The following is a 17,992-nucleotide window of genomic DNA, read 5'->3' on the forward strand; positions in this document are numbered from 1 at the left end:
TTCCTTCTGACATTAACACTCTTAAATAACATCCGGTTTCAAATAAGAAAGGCTTTATTGCCATAGGGAGTTAAATAATTAACTTTGCTAATGACCCTCATGATATTGTATGATACTTTACTCATTAGTGCAGGAAAAGGATGCATGTCAAGGATGACAGGTGGTCGATAACTGGAAAGTTGTTACTGGTGTTTCAGAATTTGGAATGTGGAGTGACCTCACTCTGTCTGAGGACCATCTGTCACTGCATATCACACTCATGCACGCAAACATAAAGCTCAGATGACAACACAAACCGCAGAAAGTTCTAGACTGGAATCAAGGAGTAGGATGGACTTTGATGGGGACAAGGGGAGCAAGATTTTGCATTGCACCATATTGTTCTAGTGTTCTTACCAGCCAGCGCCCGTTGTTTGAAGGGTGGTAGAAGGATGCAATACTACTGAAGAGCCCATTAAGCTGTTTCTGGGCCTGGTTCTGTGGGCCGCCCTGAAAAATATGACAAAGAATATTATAGAAAGTGATCTGTAAAATAAATGCATCCTTTAATAATTAACCTATTTATAGGAGGAGTGTGACTCATCAAACTTACCAGCATGGAGGAAATCCAGAGGACCACATGACCGATATCATAGGAGTTGGTCAAGTATCTGGGAACAACCATTTGGCTGGTGCCAACAGGCAGATTGAAGCTACGCAGGATTCTGGTAAAGATCTGAAACAAGACAACAAAATATCAGTATACAATGTCCAATGTCTTTAGATTATCATCTATAATAAGGCTCAAAAGTTTGGGATCCGTAAATTTTCTTTTTCAATCAATACTTTTATCCAGCAAGGATTTCAAATAAATGATATTACTTTGAACTATTGAGCAAAGAATCCTGAAAAAAATGTATCACGGTTTCTACAAAAAAAATATTAAGCACCACTACTGTCTTTTAAATTAGCTATGTTTCCGTTCAAAATTGCGAATTTAACTTGTGTGCAAAATTGGAAAAATCGCATAAAACATTTGCGAATAAAGCAGCATTTCCATGTGTTCAAGAGACCAAAACTGTCACTTCCTGGGAAATTATCACAAAATATCTAATAAAAATGAAAGCTGCTGCTTTTTTTCCAACATCATAAATTACTTTAGGTCTCAGAGCATGCAGATGAAACGCAATAAAAAACACTGTCATGTTATCTTGCATTCGGATGCCTGGCGTTTCGGAATGCAATCGTGCGAGACTGTTCTGGGAAGTCATTATACCAAATCATTCTGATGACAGACTCAGGCTCAGGCATTTCAGAATGATCAAACCAACATTTGAGATGCTGTGCAATCAAATAGTTTAGTTATCCAATCACATCCACTGTTGAGGCAAAGTTATTTGCTGTGCATCGAGGGATTTATTCTGTAAATATATTTCCATTGTTGTTTATGCGCATGTCTTCTTATCTGATGAAAATGTATCCAACTCAATTGAGCACATACGTTGTTTTTATGCAAAAATTTTTTTTAAATGTATGCTCATCTTGGTATTTCCATCAAGCCTTTTTAATGCAATATCCCAAAGCGCACATAAAAATTGGTGGATGGAAACATAGCTCTTGATAATAATACATGTTTTTACTGTATGGATCGAATAAATGCCTTGTATAAGAGACTTCTGTCAAAAACATTTTTAAAAATCTTTCAACCCACAATACTTTGAAAGGTAGTGTATAGAAGCAGGACAGTACCTTGGGAATGTATGGATCCCAGTTCACATAGCCAATGTTGTCATTAGCCAGACGTGCAAAAAGATTCACTAGATTCTGCAAGAGGAAACAGAGGATAGAAAACCGACGGTGACATAATATTTTGCACTTAACAAATGAATTCTCGAATGAGAAGTACTTACACCCTCCCAACCGGGCAGGTTTTGCACTGAGACCCAGAGATCCATCAGTTCATCAAACCATAACCTAAAACATGCACAAATACTCCTATTACCCAGTGTCAGACTTGTCGGCTACACTTAATGAATGACGAATAATTTATGATTAGACTGTAACCCTGTTATTTCATTACTAGGTTGTAGAGCTGCACGATTAATCATTAAAAGATCGCGATCTCGATTCAAACACCCACGCAATCTCATTCCTAAATGACAATGATTCGCCTGTGTCGTATTTGTTATTGAATCATTCATTCAAGAGATTCCTTTAAAAAAAAAAAAAAAACGCTGATTCATCCAGCAATGAAACAATGAAGTACTTATGAGTGAGTCATTGAACATTTTAAATAAACTGCAGCATCTATTTTATACTGTTTAATTGTCTGTTCAGAATCATGGGAGAATCGTGATCTCTGTTTAAAACCAAAAAAATCATGACCCCGTGCAGCTCTACTAGGTTGCAAAAGATGGTCTTACTTGAAGCCTTTGTGATGCTGTTCTGGGGACATGATGGTGGGCAAGAAGAGCTCAAAGTAGCCGATGGCCTTCTGCATGGTGACATCAAACGGACACAGTAACGGTCGCCACTCATCAAGCATCTCCTGTGTGGCAGACTCAGGGAAATAACTACGCACACACAGACACACACAAACAAACATTATGAGAACAAAAATCACATGCCATTTTCTCAGATCCATGATTATTTATTTGTTATGTGAGCTCTTACAAAACGATGAAAAGTGGTTGTTATATGAACGAAACCGTATAATGTGTTAAGAGAGCTGTAATCGGCTCAGTGTGAAAGATGTGGGCTTGTCTAACAACGGCCTGATTACATGATTCTCTCAACAGCACAACGGAAAGCTGATTAACACAATGTGCAATTCCTTTGTGAAAGGGGTCGAACATTTATAGGCACATTAGTGAATGACAGAGGATTGAAAGAGAACTCACAGTCTGCAGCTCTTGACTAGTGTCTTCAACACATTCTCAACTGAGCTAGAGGGAGTGAACAGGGGAGAAACAGAGAGAGAGAGAGAAAAAAAGAAAGTACATTAATATAATATAAAAGGCAAGGTTCAATTCAGGTTGAAGCAAAAGATGCGATTAGACCACGTGCAAAGCAGAAACCCAACTATAGTATGTTTTGTGAAAGTGTAAATGAGAGATTCCCAACACCAGCGCCTGGGCACATCAGTGCAATATGCCAGGTTATCAAGTTTTCCTCGTGTCCTTTTTATAACTGAGCTCAAAAACACTGAATATATTCACGCTGCATAAACAGCCAATTCAAATCAGGAAGTTGCTCCTAAATACATATTTACTTTATCTTGTTAAAGTTGGCCACGATGTATGAACTATTGGCTGTGGATTATGACTTTAAGAATACAATAATGTTACTAAATGCTGTAAATAGGGAAAGGTCAGGATAGTGGAAAAGTTATTTAGGATAACTACCTTAAAAAATATTTTTTAGTTTGAGCTTTTTTGGCTGTGGTGCTTTTAAGTCCATAGTATTTTTGTGAGGACTATGATAGTATTGTACTATAAAATGTTATAAATATTTAGCCAAATTATTTGTTCGATATTTATTAGTAACCCTACTGAAGGAATCTGTGTTTCTGAATTCATTCTGTGCCATTTTATCACTGTTTTATTACTGCATTTTTAAGATAGCTTGTAAAGTTTCAATTTGTTCAACCTGCATTCTTTTCCATTCTGATGTGGTCAATACAGCGGATTTATTAATGCAAGAACACGTCCAATTTGATGAACGCCTCCTTAAAATCCGATTGGGGTCTACTGGATCTTATTCATTGCTTACTTGAAAAGATAGTTTACCCCAAAAAATTAATTCTGACATCCTTTACTCACCCGCATGTCAATCCAAACCTGTATGACTGACTTTGTTCAGTGGCACAAAAAAGATATTTTGAGAAATTAATCGTCTTTTTTGTGTGTGTTCCACAAGAATAAAGTCATAAAGGTTTGCAATGACAGGAGCGTGAGTAAATATTAATGAACACATTTTTGTTTCAAGAACTATCCCTTTAAGCAATTAAATCAGGTGGTTCAGATAACCCACTGACTAGTTGATAATTAAAATATGTGGTCTTCCACATCCCTAATTCTAAAAATACACTCCCAGGGAAACTTAGCAAGTCATAGCAGCTGTTGATCTTCCTCTCAGTGCAAGTGTAAACAAACACCTTCCACATTCAGTGCACTCTTATTTCGGGGCGAGATTAAAATAGAACACAATGATATAAGAACCCAAGGGGAAAATTGGCAAAAGTTGTGTGACCTTGCCCTCTAAATCAGCAAGCCGAAGTGATCCGACCCACATATACAGCCTGACCTAAAAGAAACAGGACTGACACCAGACTGTTATATTTCCCAAAAGCATTGAAAGCTTCACCAAAAATGTACTGTATGACATTCTTTCTACTTCGGAACACAAAAAAAGATATTAAAATGTGTCAGCATTTTGTCCATACAACTGAAGTCAAAGGCCTCCAATGTTGTTTGGTTCCCAAAATTCAAAATATCTTCTTTTGTGTTTTTAGGTGAACTGTCCCACTATACCATTGGTACCATGGATCTCTACAATCTATAGAGTGCATTAGGGCACGTCAACTTTTTCAGCAGTGTTGGTTTTGGAAGTATATGTTTTTTCCATTAATTTTTCCCATAGGGATTTTTTTTTTTTAAAGCGTTGTAAGACATGAACCAAATCAACCTGCTATGAGGTGAATCATAACATTAAAAACTTATTTAAAAGCAAAAATGTATTTGAAAATCTGACAAAAAGTCAAAAGGCATAAGACTGTGTACTTAACAGCTTAATTGAGAGAAAGAACTAGAATCCTATGAAGCATTAAATGACAATCAAATTAAAATATATGATGAAATATAAAACTATTAATTTAAAGTTGTTGATAATGTAGACTTCTATGGCAACCAAAATGTTGAAGGTCCAAATCAATGCAGTTTCAAAGGGCTTCAGCACGATCCCAGACGAGGAATAGGGTCTTATCTATCTAAACGATCGGTCATTTTCCAAAAAAATTCAAATGTATATACTTTTTAACCTAAATTGCTCATCTTGCGCTGCTCTACGACGTGCCACGTATTGCGCAATCATGTCGGAAAGGTCACGCTAGACGTAGGCTGAAGTACTGCCCCAAGCAAACGTGCAAGGACTAATACAAATGCCCTTTACCATAAAAACACTAACACTTTTTTTTGCTAAAGGATGTTTGCATTGGTCTTTGCAGGAGCGCTTTGTAAACATGCGGGTTGTACTTCTGCCTACGTCTAGCATGACCTTTCTGACGTGATTCCGCAATCCGTGGCACGCCGCACAGCAGCGCAAGATGAGGAATTTAGGTTAAAACGTTTTTTTTTTTTTTTCAATTTGGGAAAATGACCAATCGTTTCAATAGACAAGACCCTATTCCTCGTCTGGGATCGAGCAGAGCCTCTGAAGCCCATAGAAGCACTTTGAAACTGCATTGATTTGGACCTTCAACATTTTGGTTGCCATGGAAGTCTATCATGTGGAGAAAAATCCTGGAATGTTTCCTCAAAAAAATGTTTTTCTTTTCGACTGAAGAAAGACATGAAGATCTTGGATGAGATGGGGGGTGAGTAAAATATAATTACATTTTCATTTTGAAGTGAATTGATGGGTTTGTGTAAGAAAAATATCCATATTTAAAACTTTATAAAGTAAAATATCTAGCTTCCGGCGGACTGCCTTCCGTAATTAACTAAAGAAAGTGTAATGCCACAGTTCAAAATGCTTACGCCACGTCCAACGTCATATCATGCCAGTTACACCTTTTTCGTAAAAAAGCTAGATATTTTACTTTATAACGTGTTAAATATAGGGTTGGATACATTTTTTTTTTTTTTACAATACTGGTGCCAAACCGATACTTTTAAAATGGTACCGGTGCCTAAATGGTGCCTGAACCAATACTTAAAAAAAAAAAAAAAAAGAGACACAAAACAACGGTGGATGACATTAAAGAATGTCTTTTTATTGATTTTGTTTTTTATTCTTTAAATGGAACAATTTATTAAAAGTTTAAAGTATACTTAAATATAAATAGATACAAAACACAATTTACTTAAATTCACAGTAAAACCTAAGCCATCTAACCCAACTACAATAGGCCTAATTTAACACTAAGGGCGCTTTCACACCTACCTTGTTTGGTCCGGATTTTCGGACTTTTCAGTTTGGTCCGAATCTAAATTACAGGTGTGAAACCTCCCCTGTACCACGGTCCGGACCAAACAGACGAAATTTGGTCAGACGAAAAGAGGTAGTCTCGGTCCGGATCAAACTGAACAAAGGTTTGGTTCGTTTCTAGTGTGAAACCACTTTCTGTATGGTTCGTACTTTCAGACCATTTACAGGAAGTTCCTGTTTATTTTTAATATTATAATGTTATTTTTAAATTTCATCTAGGCTACATTGATTATGAAAAGTGAAAAGATGCGCAATCTGTCAGAAAACAGAAGGTCAGAAATTATTTTTAAATACATTTTGTATGATTTTGCTTATAAAGTTTATAAATATTTTGTTTTGCATAAATTGTATCTTAATTTTAATCAATGTTTCATCAGATAATTGCCTGAATTTAATAAATAAGAAGCAAATAGTCTATAGCAGACAATAATCACGGGAGCGATCACATGCTTTGCACATGAACTGGAGCGCGTCTCAAATAAACCAGGCTACTTGTCTCACAAACATGAGAAACATGTGTATATAAAGCTTGAAATGTCCACTTTTAAACGTAACGAAAATAAAATAGTCAAGCAATGCGCACTGTTCAATAGTGGCAACGAGATGCGTCCGTTCATTCATTCTTGTCAAAGACGCTGACGTCAGATGCACGTTCGTTTACAAACCCATCAATGTCCAGATGCCGCCCACATAGATGATTACGAGTGGCATAAGTGTGTCATGTAAAGTTCTTTAGTCCACTCGCATAATTGCAATGTGAAATCAAACCAAAACTAACCGAATGTATAAAATGTATCAAAACATGAACTTTGGTTCGGACCTTGGTGCGGACTTTCAGGTGTGAAAACTAAATAACAGTTACAGTACTAGTAACAGCAAAGAAGTTGGTATTCTTGGTATGCTACAAACCAGCTTCAAGGTTCAGCATTATTTTGAAATGACCATATTCCCTGGCTAAATATTTTAGAACACTTCGCCTTATTGTTTCCATAACGACGCATTATGCTTCTCACATGACACACAGCAGCCACAATAGTGCTGTATGACAGCTGTATCGGTATTATTTCTTTTTTTCTTTTTTATTCAAAATATTCACAAACTTGTTAACGATGTCATGAACTATCTGATGTTCTGTTTTTCAAATATGTGTGAGTGAATGTGAATTAGTTGATCTATAATGTGCGATGGGCGCCACCATGTTAGTTTGCGCCTAATTTACATCACATAAATTCATCCTCGTCTCACAAAATACATGAAAGTAAGTGACAGCTGCTGAACTGGGAGAAGAATAGAGCAAACTATATAGTTAAGTATATAATGTTGTGTATCTGATATGAATAAAACACGTAGTCAAATTATAACTGTCTGAAAGGATTGTCATTGCCGCTATAGACATCAGTGTGCATTTTTTGCTAGTAGTCATGCGCATTTAAATAAATTAAATAAATATAATGTGGTTGAAAACACTGAATAGTTGTGATGTGACGAGCGCTGAGCGTGTCGGTCTTCCATCCATCCATCCATCATCTTCCGCTTATCCGGGGCCGGGTCGCGGGGGCAACAGTCTAAGCAGAGACGCCCAGACTTCCCTCTCCCTAGCCACTTCCTCTAGCTCTTCCGGGGGAACCCCGAGGCGTTCCCAGGCCAGCCGGGAGACATAGTCCCTCCAGCGTGTCCTAGGTCTTCCCCGGGGCCTCCTCCCGGTGGGACGTGCCTGGAACACCTCCCTGGGAAGGCGTCCAGGAGGCATCCTAAATAGATGCCCGAGCCACCTCAGCTGTCCCCTCTCGATGTGGAGGAGCAGCGGCTCTACTCAGAGTTCCTCCCGAGTGACTGAGCTTCTCACCCTATCTCTAAGGGAGCGCCCAGCCACCCTGCGGAGAAAGCTCATTTCGGCCGCCTGTATCCGGGATCTTGTCCTTTCGGTTCATGACCATAGGTGAGGGTAGGAACGTAGATTGACCGGTAAATCAAGAGCTTTGCCTTGCAGCTCAGCTCCTTCTTCACCACGACAGACCGGTACATCGACCGCATTACTGCAGAAGCTGCACTGATCCGTCTGTCAATCTCCCGTTCCATCCTTCCCTCACTCGTGAACAAGACCCCAAGATACCTGAACTCCTCCACTTGAGGTAGGAACTCTCCACCCACCTGAAGCGGGCAAGCCACCCTTTTCCGACTGAGAACCATGGCCTCGGACTTGGAGGTGCTGATTCTCATCCCAGCCGCTTCACACTCGGCCGCAAACCGTCCCAGTGGACGCTGAAGGTCCTGGTTCGAGGAAGCCAACACGACATCATCATCTGCAAAAAGCAGTGACGAAATCGTGTGGTTCCCAAACCGGACACTCTCCGGCCCTTGGCTGCGCCTAGAAATTCTGTCCATAAAAATTATGAACAGAACCGGTGACAAAGGGCAGCCCTGCCGGAGTCCAACATGCACCGGGAACAAGTCTGACTTACTGCCGGCAATGCGGACCAAGCTCCTGCTCTGGTTGTACAGGGACTGAACAGCCCTAAGCAGGGGGCCGCCGACCCCATACTCCCAGAGCACCCTCCACAGGATGCCACGGGGAACACAGTCGAATGCCTTCTCCAAATCCACAAAACACATGTGGACTGGTTGGGCAAACTCCCATGAACCCTCCAGCACCCTGGAAAGGGTATAGAGCTGGTCCATTGTTCCACGACCGGGACGAAAACCACACTTTTCCTCCTGAATCCGAGGTTCCACTATCGGCTGAATTCTCCTCTCCAGTACCCTGGCATAGACTTTCCCGGGGAGGCTGAGAAGTGTGATCCCCCTATAGTTGGAACACACTCTCCGGTCCCCCTTCTTGAAAAGAGGGACCACCACCCCGGTCTGCCAGTCCAGAGGTACTGTCCCCGACCGCCATGCGATGTTGCAGAGGCATGTCAGCCAAGACAGCCCCACAACATCCAGAGACTTGAGGTACCCAGGGCGGATCTCATCCAACCCCGGTGCCTTGCCACCGAGGAGCTTTTTAACCACCTCGATGACTTCAGCCCGGGTGATGGACGAGTCCACCTCTGAGTCCCCAGCCACTGCTTCCTCAACGGAAGACATGTCGGTGGGGATCGTGTCCAGAGATCGGGTCGTCGGGGGCCTCGCCCTCGACTGCTGCCCGATTCACAAAGCACCGGCCCCTTACGCTCCCTCCTGCAGGTGGTGAGCCCACAGGAGGGCGGCCCCACGTCACTCCTTCGGGCTGAGCCCGGCCGGACCCCATAGGGGGAGGCCCGGCCACCAGGCGCTCGCATACGAGCCCATGCCGGGCGACGTCACGGTCCTTGGTCTAATTGTGGTCATAAGGGTTTGTGAACTGTTCTTGGTCTGGCCCGTCACCAAGGACCTGTTTGCCTTGGGAGACCCTACCAGGGGCATATAGCCCCAGACAACATAGCTCCCAGGATCATTCGGGTACTCAAACCTCTCCACCACGATAAGGTGACAGTTCGAGGAGAGGCGTGTCTGTCTTTTACATCAGAAAATGTAAATTTAGGAAAAAAAAAAACATTTTTCGATACTGATATTAGACCTCTGGCTTGAATGCTCTGTTTCAAGGGGCGTGTCTGCTGTGAGACTTCAGTGAAAACGCCCACTGTTGTGATTGGCTGACATCTTTGCATTTGAAATGAGTATTAGATTATGTGGCGAAGGGGGCGTGGTTTAGTGAGGTCTGCAAGCGCTGCCAGAGAGAGAGAGAGAGAGACGGACTGCATGTGGACCAGAGAGACCTTAGAGCTGGAGAAAGATAGCTGAGAAAGTTTTATTGTACCGAGTTGTTGAGAGCGCAAGTTTATTTTGTTTGTATCAGAGTTCTGAATAAACACGAGTCCCAGTCACGCGACCTGTCGTCTTCCTCCTTATTCTACAAACTTGTGGAACCCCTCTAAACACCCTAAACTACGTTTTTTTTACCATCACTGCCGTCGAGATGAACGAATCGTCAAAGTGTTGACTATAGCATTATTTTATGATCTATTCCTATCACATAAAAAGCTGCAGTGATGAGCATTGAGTAGACAGACAGTCTGTTGATTGCATGAATGCAGTGATCTCGTCATTGCAGTGCGTTTTCTCTCACAAAATGCTTTCACCACAACTAACAGCAAACACGACATCGATATGAATACAGTAAGAGCTTTGTGCACTTGGGGACCATATACAGGCTAGGGGAACTCATATTAATGTTAAAACACCTCATAAAATGAAAATTTCATGCCATGGGACCTTTAAGTGGCACCGACATCTGCGTTCTGATTCGGTCTGGTTACATACCGACTATATAAGGGTTTCAGTACCCAACCCTAGTTAAATCTGGATATTTTTCTTCATGGGGGTATGTCTCATTTTTGGGTGTCTAACTATCCTTTTAAGTACTCTGACAGCATGGCGAGACCAACTTGACTACATTATTTGTGGTGTTTCATGGGAGTGGGCAAGCCCTGCAAGCTTTTTGGCATGACTTGCTCGCCACGACTCTCTGATTGGTGGGATTTTCTGTACAGCATCATGGGTAATGTAGTTTTTCCACCATGAATTGAGCTGTTAAACATGATTATTTTGAAAATAAGTTGAAATAATGCACATGGATGGCTTCAACAAAAGCATCTACCATTGATTAACAATATCGTAGTTCTAAGTACGACTGTATTTAAAGATTTATAAGTTATTGTTAAAAATCTATTAGCCTATGGAGAAATTTAATGAAGTTTTTACTTCCAGAAATGTTGCAATCTACAGGCTTAAAATGCTTTTGGGAAACACAGCACTGAATTTTCTTTAATATAAACCCATCGCCCACCTGTGAAAACAGTCCAAAGATTCTTAGATTAAAAGAATGAAGTCACAGCGATGAGCCCATCCCATTCCTGGAGGAGGATGTGCTAAGAACATTAATTTACAAAAAAACTTTTTTGTCATTGTGCCACTAGAGTTTGTCAGGACAGTTCAGTAGCCTAAATATAAAGAGCTGACTGACACCTCTGAGCCACCAGGAATTGTGTTTGACAGAATAAGATTAATTATTAAAAAATTTAAAGGGAGCACAATTTCCTGATCTGTTTGTGAAGCATGTCATTAAGTGGATACGACTAGGCTATGACAAGAACAAAGATTTTAAGTACAAACGCAGGTGTAAGCTGTGGTGGGATTTGTCATTTAGATAGTTGATTTGCTTTTACTTTTGGACACATGCAATTAAACATGAGCGACTGCCCTTGGAAAAGTACAGTGCAACATGTAAAACACGGACTGTGCTTACCGCTTCCGCACAATATTAAGCAATTTTTGTTTAGTTGAGGCTTCTGCTCGATAACTGAATGTGAGAAAAGGAAAGATGCATAAGCCAATGCTAGACATACCAATAACATCAATCTTACAGTTGTAATTGTTTAACAGGTACTTCTAAGAATACTGTGTGTTAAATGGATATGGTTGTGTTACGAGAGTCAGCAGTGCTCATTAAAAGGCTTTCTAAAATGTAGAAAGACAATAATACAAGCAAATTGCTAAATCTTAGGCAGCATCGGGGTCCTAGTTTTCCATGAACCAAACGTGGCACTGACAAGTTTTTCCACTCCCATGACCTCACCTTGCCCTGTACAATGAACCGTGTGTCATATCCAGGTTCACAATACAGAAACACTTTCCATCTCTGCAAATATGATGTGACATATACTTGTTTGTACATTTTTTGTGATGATTTTAAGGGGGAAATCTGCTGAATGAGTTTAAAAATGGCAGATAACTACATTTTCCCTTAAAGTATCCAGTCACATATAAAATGTTGTTCCATGGACATTAGACTTGTAAGCATAGTTCACAACAAACTAGAATCAGTGAGAGACAGGTAGAAAGAGGAAAAAGAGAGAGAGATACTTACTTTGGAAACCAGTTAAGACCAAGATGCTCTGTTTTGGAGTACAGGATATTCTCGTAGAGATCGTACAAAGGCCTCCAAGGCAACTCCAAATCATCCCGGGACAGCAGTTCCTTCTTTCTGTACATTAAAAAATAATTTTTTTAATTTATAAATAGGGTCAATTTAAAACATTAGTACATAAAATTATGCATTAATCAGGGTGTGGGACTTGTGTTCAATGATGGCAATGGTCAGGTGTTTGTTGGGGAATCTTTCACATACTTCAGTAAGTTGATAAGGAGTCGTGCAAAGCTCTGCATCATGCTGATCTCCAGCTTGGGGATGGTGACCAGCTCGTACAGAAGCTTGATGAAGAGCACATGGTCCTCCTTGCTGAACTTCCTCCCGTACAGCCGAAGGTACCTATCAAGGGGCAGAGATCATGTCATACGAGAACAGGAGAGGTACAGAAACAGCATGATTGACAAAACAAAAACTTGTATATTCTAGAACAGTAAGTAGTCTACAGACGGCATGCCATTTCTAAAAAAAATCATTACTTCATTTCAAGTATATCTTAAAGTGTTAGTTCACCCAAAAATGAAAATTCTGTCATTAACTACTCACCCTCATGTCGTTCCAAAACCTTAAGACCTTCGTTCAACTTCGGAACACAAATTATCCGAGAGCTTTCTGACCTCCCAATTACCACTTTCAAGGCCCAGAAAGGTTGGAAAGACATCGCTAAAATAGTCCATGTGACTCCAGTGGTTCAACCTTAATTTTATGAAGCGTTGAAAATACTTTTTGTGCGCAAAAAACTAAAAAATAACGACTTTATTCAACAATTTCTGCCAGTCTCCTACGCATTTTACGTTAGTCAGCTCCTGCGTCAGCATCACACGCATGCGTCGTAGTGCTCACGTGAACAGCATCGGCCAATGGTAAGCCGGCGTTTTGCCGTAGCTCTGACGTAACCCTTTTAATTAGAGAACCTTTTTATTAAAATGTGGGAATTAATTTTAAATTCGTGGCCACAATAAATATATTTTTGTATGCATGTCATGTGCAGTGACTTCTTGTTTCTCCATAATTTCTTGTGTGTACTATGCCGTAGGTTTTTTTTTCACGCTGCATCGCCACGCCAAAAACTCTGTGAAAGAGAGGTTAGTGACTAGCTAGTCAAACATCAAAGGGTCAACAAAAAAAACGCATCGCCTGCGATAATTAATGCAATATGGCTCAGCTTGTCAGTGAACTACGGCTCTGTGTAGTAAATGCCGCTCTATCTGAAAGCAGGTGATGGCGATTTACTACTAATCAAGGAACCGGCTTTACTGACGAGATGCGCCTAACAATGCCATGCGATATATCGCCCAGCCCTAGTTTGAATGGTAAAAAATATGTAAGTGAACGTATACAGAGTTGAATGAGAAATCGGGTGTTACAATGAATTTGGTCCGTGCAGCTCTTAAAGGGCCAGACCTAATATTCTGTGTGAAGCAGGGCAGGAACATGCCGGCCAAGTGAGTTTTTAGTTTTTTTTTAACCCTAAAACAATGATAAAACAATGAATAGTAAGTTCTGTCATATTACTCAATTACTTTTACTGTTTTTTGCCATGCTATCGATTCAGTATCGGTATTGAGGTATTTTAGTTTGGTATCGAATCAAAAGTCATAATTTTGGTATTGGGACAACACTATTCTATAAAAAGTATTTGCTGATATTCTCTTTTTTTGTTATGTTGGTTTACAAATGTTTACCTTTTTACATTTTTACTCTTTTAGCTTTACATTTAGTCAAGGGCTTGTTTAAATTTATACTTTTTTATAGTACACTACTGAAGGCCAACGTTGCAAGTTAAATTAAATGTTTAAGTAAAATTGTTGAAATGATTGTGATAAATTAGTCGACAGATTAACCGATTAATCGATAAATTAGTCGATAGATTAATCGACATAAAGTCGTTAGTGGCAGCACAAGGCAATTCTTTCCATTGAGAATGCACAAAGCCGTGAATTAAACACCAAAGACGTCATGGATGAATTTGAATAAAAAGAGGCCCGGAGAATAGTGAGTTGGTTTGTATTTTACATTTTGGCCACCGTGCCAAGATCGTTTGTGTTTGCTTTGCATGCAGTAGTTTATTATTGACATTGGCTGAGCCTGCGTTATTTTAGTTTTTTTTTAAGTTCTGTTCTGGTTGTGATGAGTTGTTGGTGTGTTGGTGTGTCATGGTATTGTTTGGTATAGTATTTTCTTTACGCTACAGTGAACATCTATAAATATCTTTTCGATGTACTCGGGGGCAGGGTTTGGGGGCCCGTACAATTTTTTTTGCATATGGGCCCGGGACTGACTTGCTACGCCACTGCTGTACTGTATTTACTACGTCAACAGCGTAGGAGAACTGACACAGACGTGAATTAATTGTTGAATGAAGTCATTATTTTGTTTGTTTTTTACACCCAAAAAGTATTCTAGTCGCTTCGTAACATTGAGGTTAAACCACTGGAGTCACATGGACTATTTTAACTATGTTTTTACTACCTTTCTGGGCCTTTAGAGTGGTTATTAAATAGCTATCTATGTGTCTATGTGGGGTCAGAGAGCTCTCGGATTTCATCAAAAATATCTTAATTTGTGTTCCGAAGATGAACTAAGGTCTTACGGGTTTGAAACGACATGAGGGTGAGTAATTAATGACAGAATTAAAATTTTTGGGTGAACTAACCCTTTAAAATCCTCACAATAAATATAAAAGTGGGCATCCACCACCCCAAAACAACACATATTACAGTGAATATTCAGAAAGCATGTGGGGGGGGAACTAGGGATGCACATATGGCCATCAGTTATCTGTTGGAGCAATTCTTCTGACCTTATCATGTAAGCACAAAGACATGATCATGAGACAAACAGAGAGCCCTGTGAGTCTGACTAACGCTGAGTCAGGCTAGTATGGCACAATTATTGAAATGGGTCATCAAAATAGATTATATAAGAGAGCCTTTAAAAACACTCAACTACATGTTATAAGCTCACAATTTTTCCTATTTGAGCCTGTTAGTTGTATGGCATTTTTCTTTTCCACTATTAAACTGTACTACCATGGCAAACAATATTTAAGGAAGAGCAGAGAAGGCTATACATGTACACACCCATAAAATATTTTCAAACTTTGATCATTTTGATCTATATACACACAAACATACATTGTTCAAACTTTTGAGGTCTGTAAACAAAGATACAGTAATATTAGTAATATTGCAAAATATTAGTACAATTTAAAATAATATTCTATTGTAATAAACTTTAAAAAGTATTTTATTCCTGTGATGGCAAAGCTGAATTTTCCAGAAACGTTCAGTGTCACACGATCCTTAAGAAATCATTCTAATGTGCTGATTTGGTGCTCAACAAGTAACATTCCTTATTATTATCAATGTCAAACACAGTTGTGCGTGTGTGTTCAAGACAACTTTTTCGCCTTATGTTCGCTCCATACTCAAAAACAAACATGGGCTCAATGCTGAATCACTTTGGCTAATCAATCTAAATGAAGCATAGGAGTCATCGGTCAGAATCAAACACTCACTTCTTCACTGAATCGACTCGAATGACTCACTCTGTCACTCAACTGCGGATTATTTCCAATTCAACATAACATGCCCGGATTGCCTGCACTGGCTGCAAAGTGCAAATACAAAACCCTGTAGAAAAACACCTTTTCACGGCTTTGAATTTAATCTGATGATGAGGTAAGCCAAATGTTTAGGAAATTAGGTTTGTAAACATATTGCCCTTTTAAGCAGAGATACTGTCAAGCATTTTGTATAGTACAAACTCTATAGGGACTCTAAAGTGTAGGAGCAAAGCCAATGTAGGTTTATACATCATAAGTGATCAAATACTCATCATACGAAGGGTCCTAAGCATAAAATAAGGTTCCATATTCTTCGGTGTCTATGCTGTTCAATACGGTGAAAACTGACCATGAATCACTTTTCAATTGTCAATAAGAAACTTATTAAATAGATCGAAATGAATAAGGCAAATAATATGCAGAAATTATATGCAGTCAGGCAAAGTGTCTTTTTAAAGACTCCATATCCAACCACTAGTTGCAGTGATGCATGTGGCAGCTGCTTATCCAGCACTAATGTTAGCCTCTGTTAGCTGATTAGCTTAGAAATGAGCTTACAACAGTCCCACATTTCCTGTCTTTTACCGACTGAAGCCACTCTGACAAATTAGAGCAACGTAATACTACGCTCGATATTCTGAAAGGTCATTATGGAGTAACGTTCCTGGCAGGTGAATACGTTATGTTTACATGTGAGCAAGGACAGCTGAGTGACTCAGGTAACGTTAGCGCTTTAGCCTTTAGCTCGCGAGCTAACGGCTACAAGCTACCCGAGTCACTCGGCAGTCCCTGCTGTTTATTAACAAAACAGGTTCAATTACCACAGCAAAGCATTCTTGAGTCTTGAATATACTCACGTGGAGAGTTTCCGGGTCCAAAATAAAACTCCTGGCCATAACTCACGGAGCTGGACAGCCCGACCCAAGTTCCCTTTAATCTGGGCCAAAATGTCATTGGATTCGCGGTCTAGTTTATCTGCGTACGGGAGAAGTTTGTTGTAGACGATCTCTTTCTGAGGGACAAAACCTAATATCTCGGCCTGGTCCTTTTTCATATTACGATTCCCAAAATAAATATCCTCTTCTGACGTGTCCGGCTTATTTCCTTCCTCTCTTGACAGAAGTTCCCTGGACAAATCTTTGTTTTATTCACAAAAATCCGCTACTTTCGCATAAGTGTCGTTATTGTGGAGCGGGATTCAGATCAAAACTTGTTACTTCTTTAGATCTCTGTCTTTCTGACCTCTGGTGTTAAACACATCAGCTTCAGTCACCTACATAGAGAAGTCTCCCCTCACTCTCTTGACACATATTACGAGTCACACGGACAGACACACACTCACATACACACACGATCAACCTCACATACATACACACCAGCGGGTGCAACAATGAGCCATGAGCGGCGCGCCCCCTGCTGGTGTTCCCTGCATATTCAGCAACCACAACACGGCCCGTGAAAATGTTCAAAAGTGTGAATCAAATAAATAAAGCCAATTTTAAAAATATTGAGGATGTGTTGTCTTTATAACTCTGTTACAGATATTTGTCAATTCCCCTTATAAATATATGTAGGCTATATGTAATATCATTTAAAAAAAAAATTCAACTTAGCATTAATAAATATATATAGCTGCATTTATATTTTAGGAGGAGGGGGGTTATATACATTTTGAGTCTTCTGTATCAGAATGTTTTTGCAGTTTTTACTCCAGTTTTGTTAGCTCATAGTATATGAGCATTATAAATCATTAAAAAAGTTTTTGAGTGTGTCACTGTATTTACTTTTCTTGCTCTGTTTTCACAAAATGAACATGTCCTTTAACAAAACAAATGCTTGGAACATTCGCATGACACAAGCTTTGTTTGTATATTGGGCCCTTCGCTTTGTTTAAACGGTTTATCCGAGGCAATGATACTAACGAGATAACTTAAATCCGCTTTGGTTCTTTCCTTGTGCACTGACCCAGTGCGCTACTATTCACTTGACCTAGTGTCAAGGCAGAAGAAGGGAAGAGTGTTCTGTGCAGTTACCCTTCAGCGGCTCTCATTCTTATTTTGATCAAGATGTGTGCATTTCTGTACCTCAGTGTCACAATTTAATTCAATTTTTCCCAAGTTTCATTTTGTGTTCAGCTCTTAAGTGGTTTCCAGTTTCTCACAGAAATTTAATCTTGATGAAGACCTCCAGGTCAATGGAAAATTAGCATATTCATGGCAGAGAAAATAAAAAGATGTCACATTCCCACAGCTCCTTGCACGAGATTCCTC

General features: G+C 39.8%; 1 protein-coding gene across 3 annotated transcripts in view; it reads right to left on the reverse strand.

Moving 5' to 3' along the window:
- Nucleotides 1–17,078, reverse strand: part of psme4b (proteasome activator subunit 4b) — a 44,203-nt gene extending 27,125 nt beyond the window's left edge. Inside the window, exons 1-10 of one of the 3 annotated variants that reach the window (XM_079845735.1) lie at nt 16,580–17,078; nt 12,356–12,496; nt 12,095–12,211; nt 11,474–11,527; nt 2,880–2,924; nt 2,403–2,552; nt 1,890–1,953; nt 1,729–1,803; nt 593–715; nt 397–489 (exon numbers count right to left, since the gene is read on the reverse strand). In XM_079845735.1, coding sequence (XP_079701861.1) covers nt 397–489; nt 593–715; nt 1,729–1,803; nt 1,890–1,953; nt 2,403–2,552; nt 2,880–2,924; nt 11,474–11,527; nt 12,095–12,211; nt 12,356–12,496; nt 16,580–16,776 — 1,059 coding nt within the window. In that variant the 5' untranslated portion in view covers nt 16,777–17,078. The remainder of the gene's footprint in view (nt 1–396; nt 490–592; nt 716–1,728; nt 1,804–1,889; nt 1,954–2,402; nt 2,553–2,879; nt 2,925–11,473; nt 11,528–12,094; nt 12,212–12,355; nt 12,497–16,579) is intronic. The other 2 variants (XM_079845737.1, XM_079845736.1) reach the window with 2 other exon arrangements.
- Between the last annotated feature and the right edge of the window lie 914 nt (nt 17,079–17,992).

The sequence above is a fragment of the Gobio gobio genome (genome assembly GCF_949357685.1).
Source record: "Gobio gobio genome assembly, chromosome: 20".
Lineage (NCBI taxonomy): Eukaryota > Metazoa > Chordata > Actinopteri > Cypriniformes > Gobionidae > Gobio > Gobio gobio.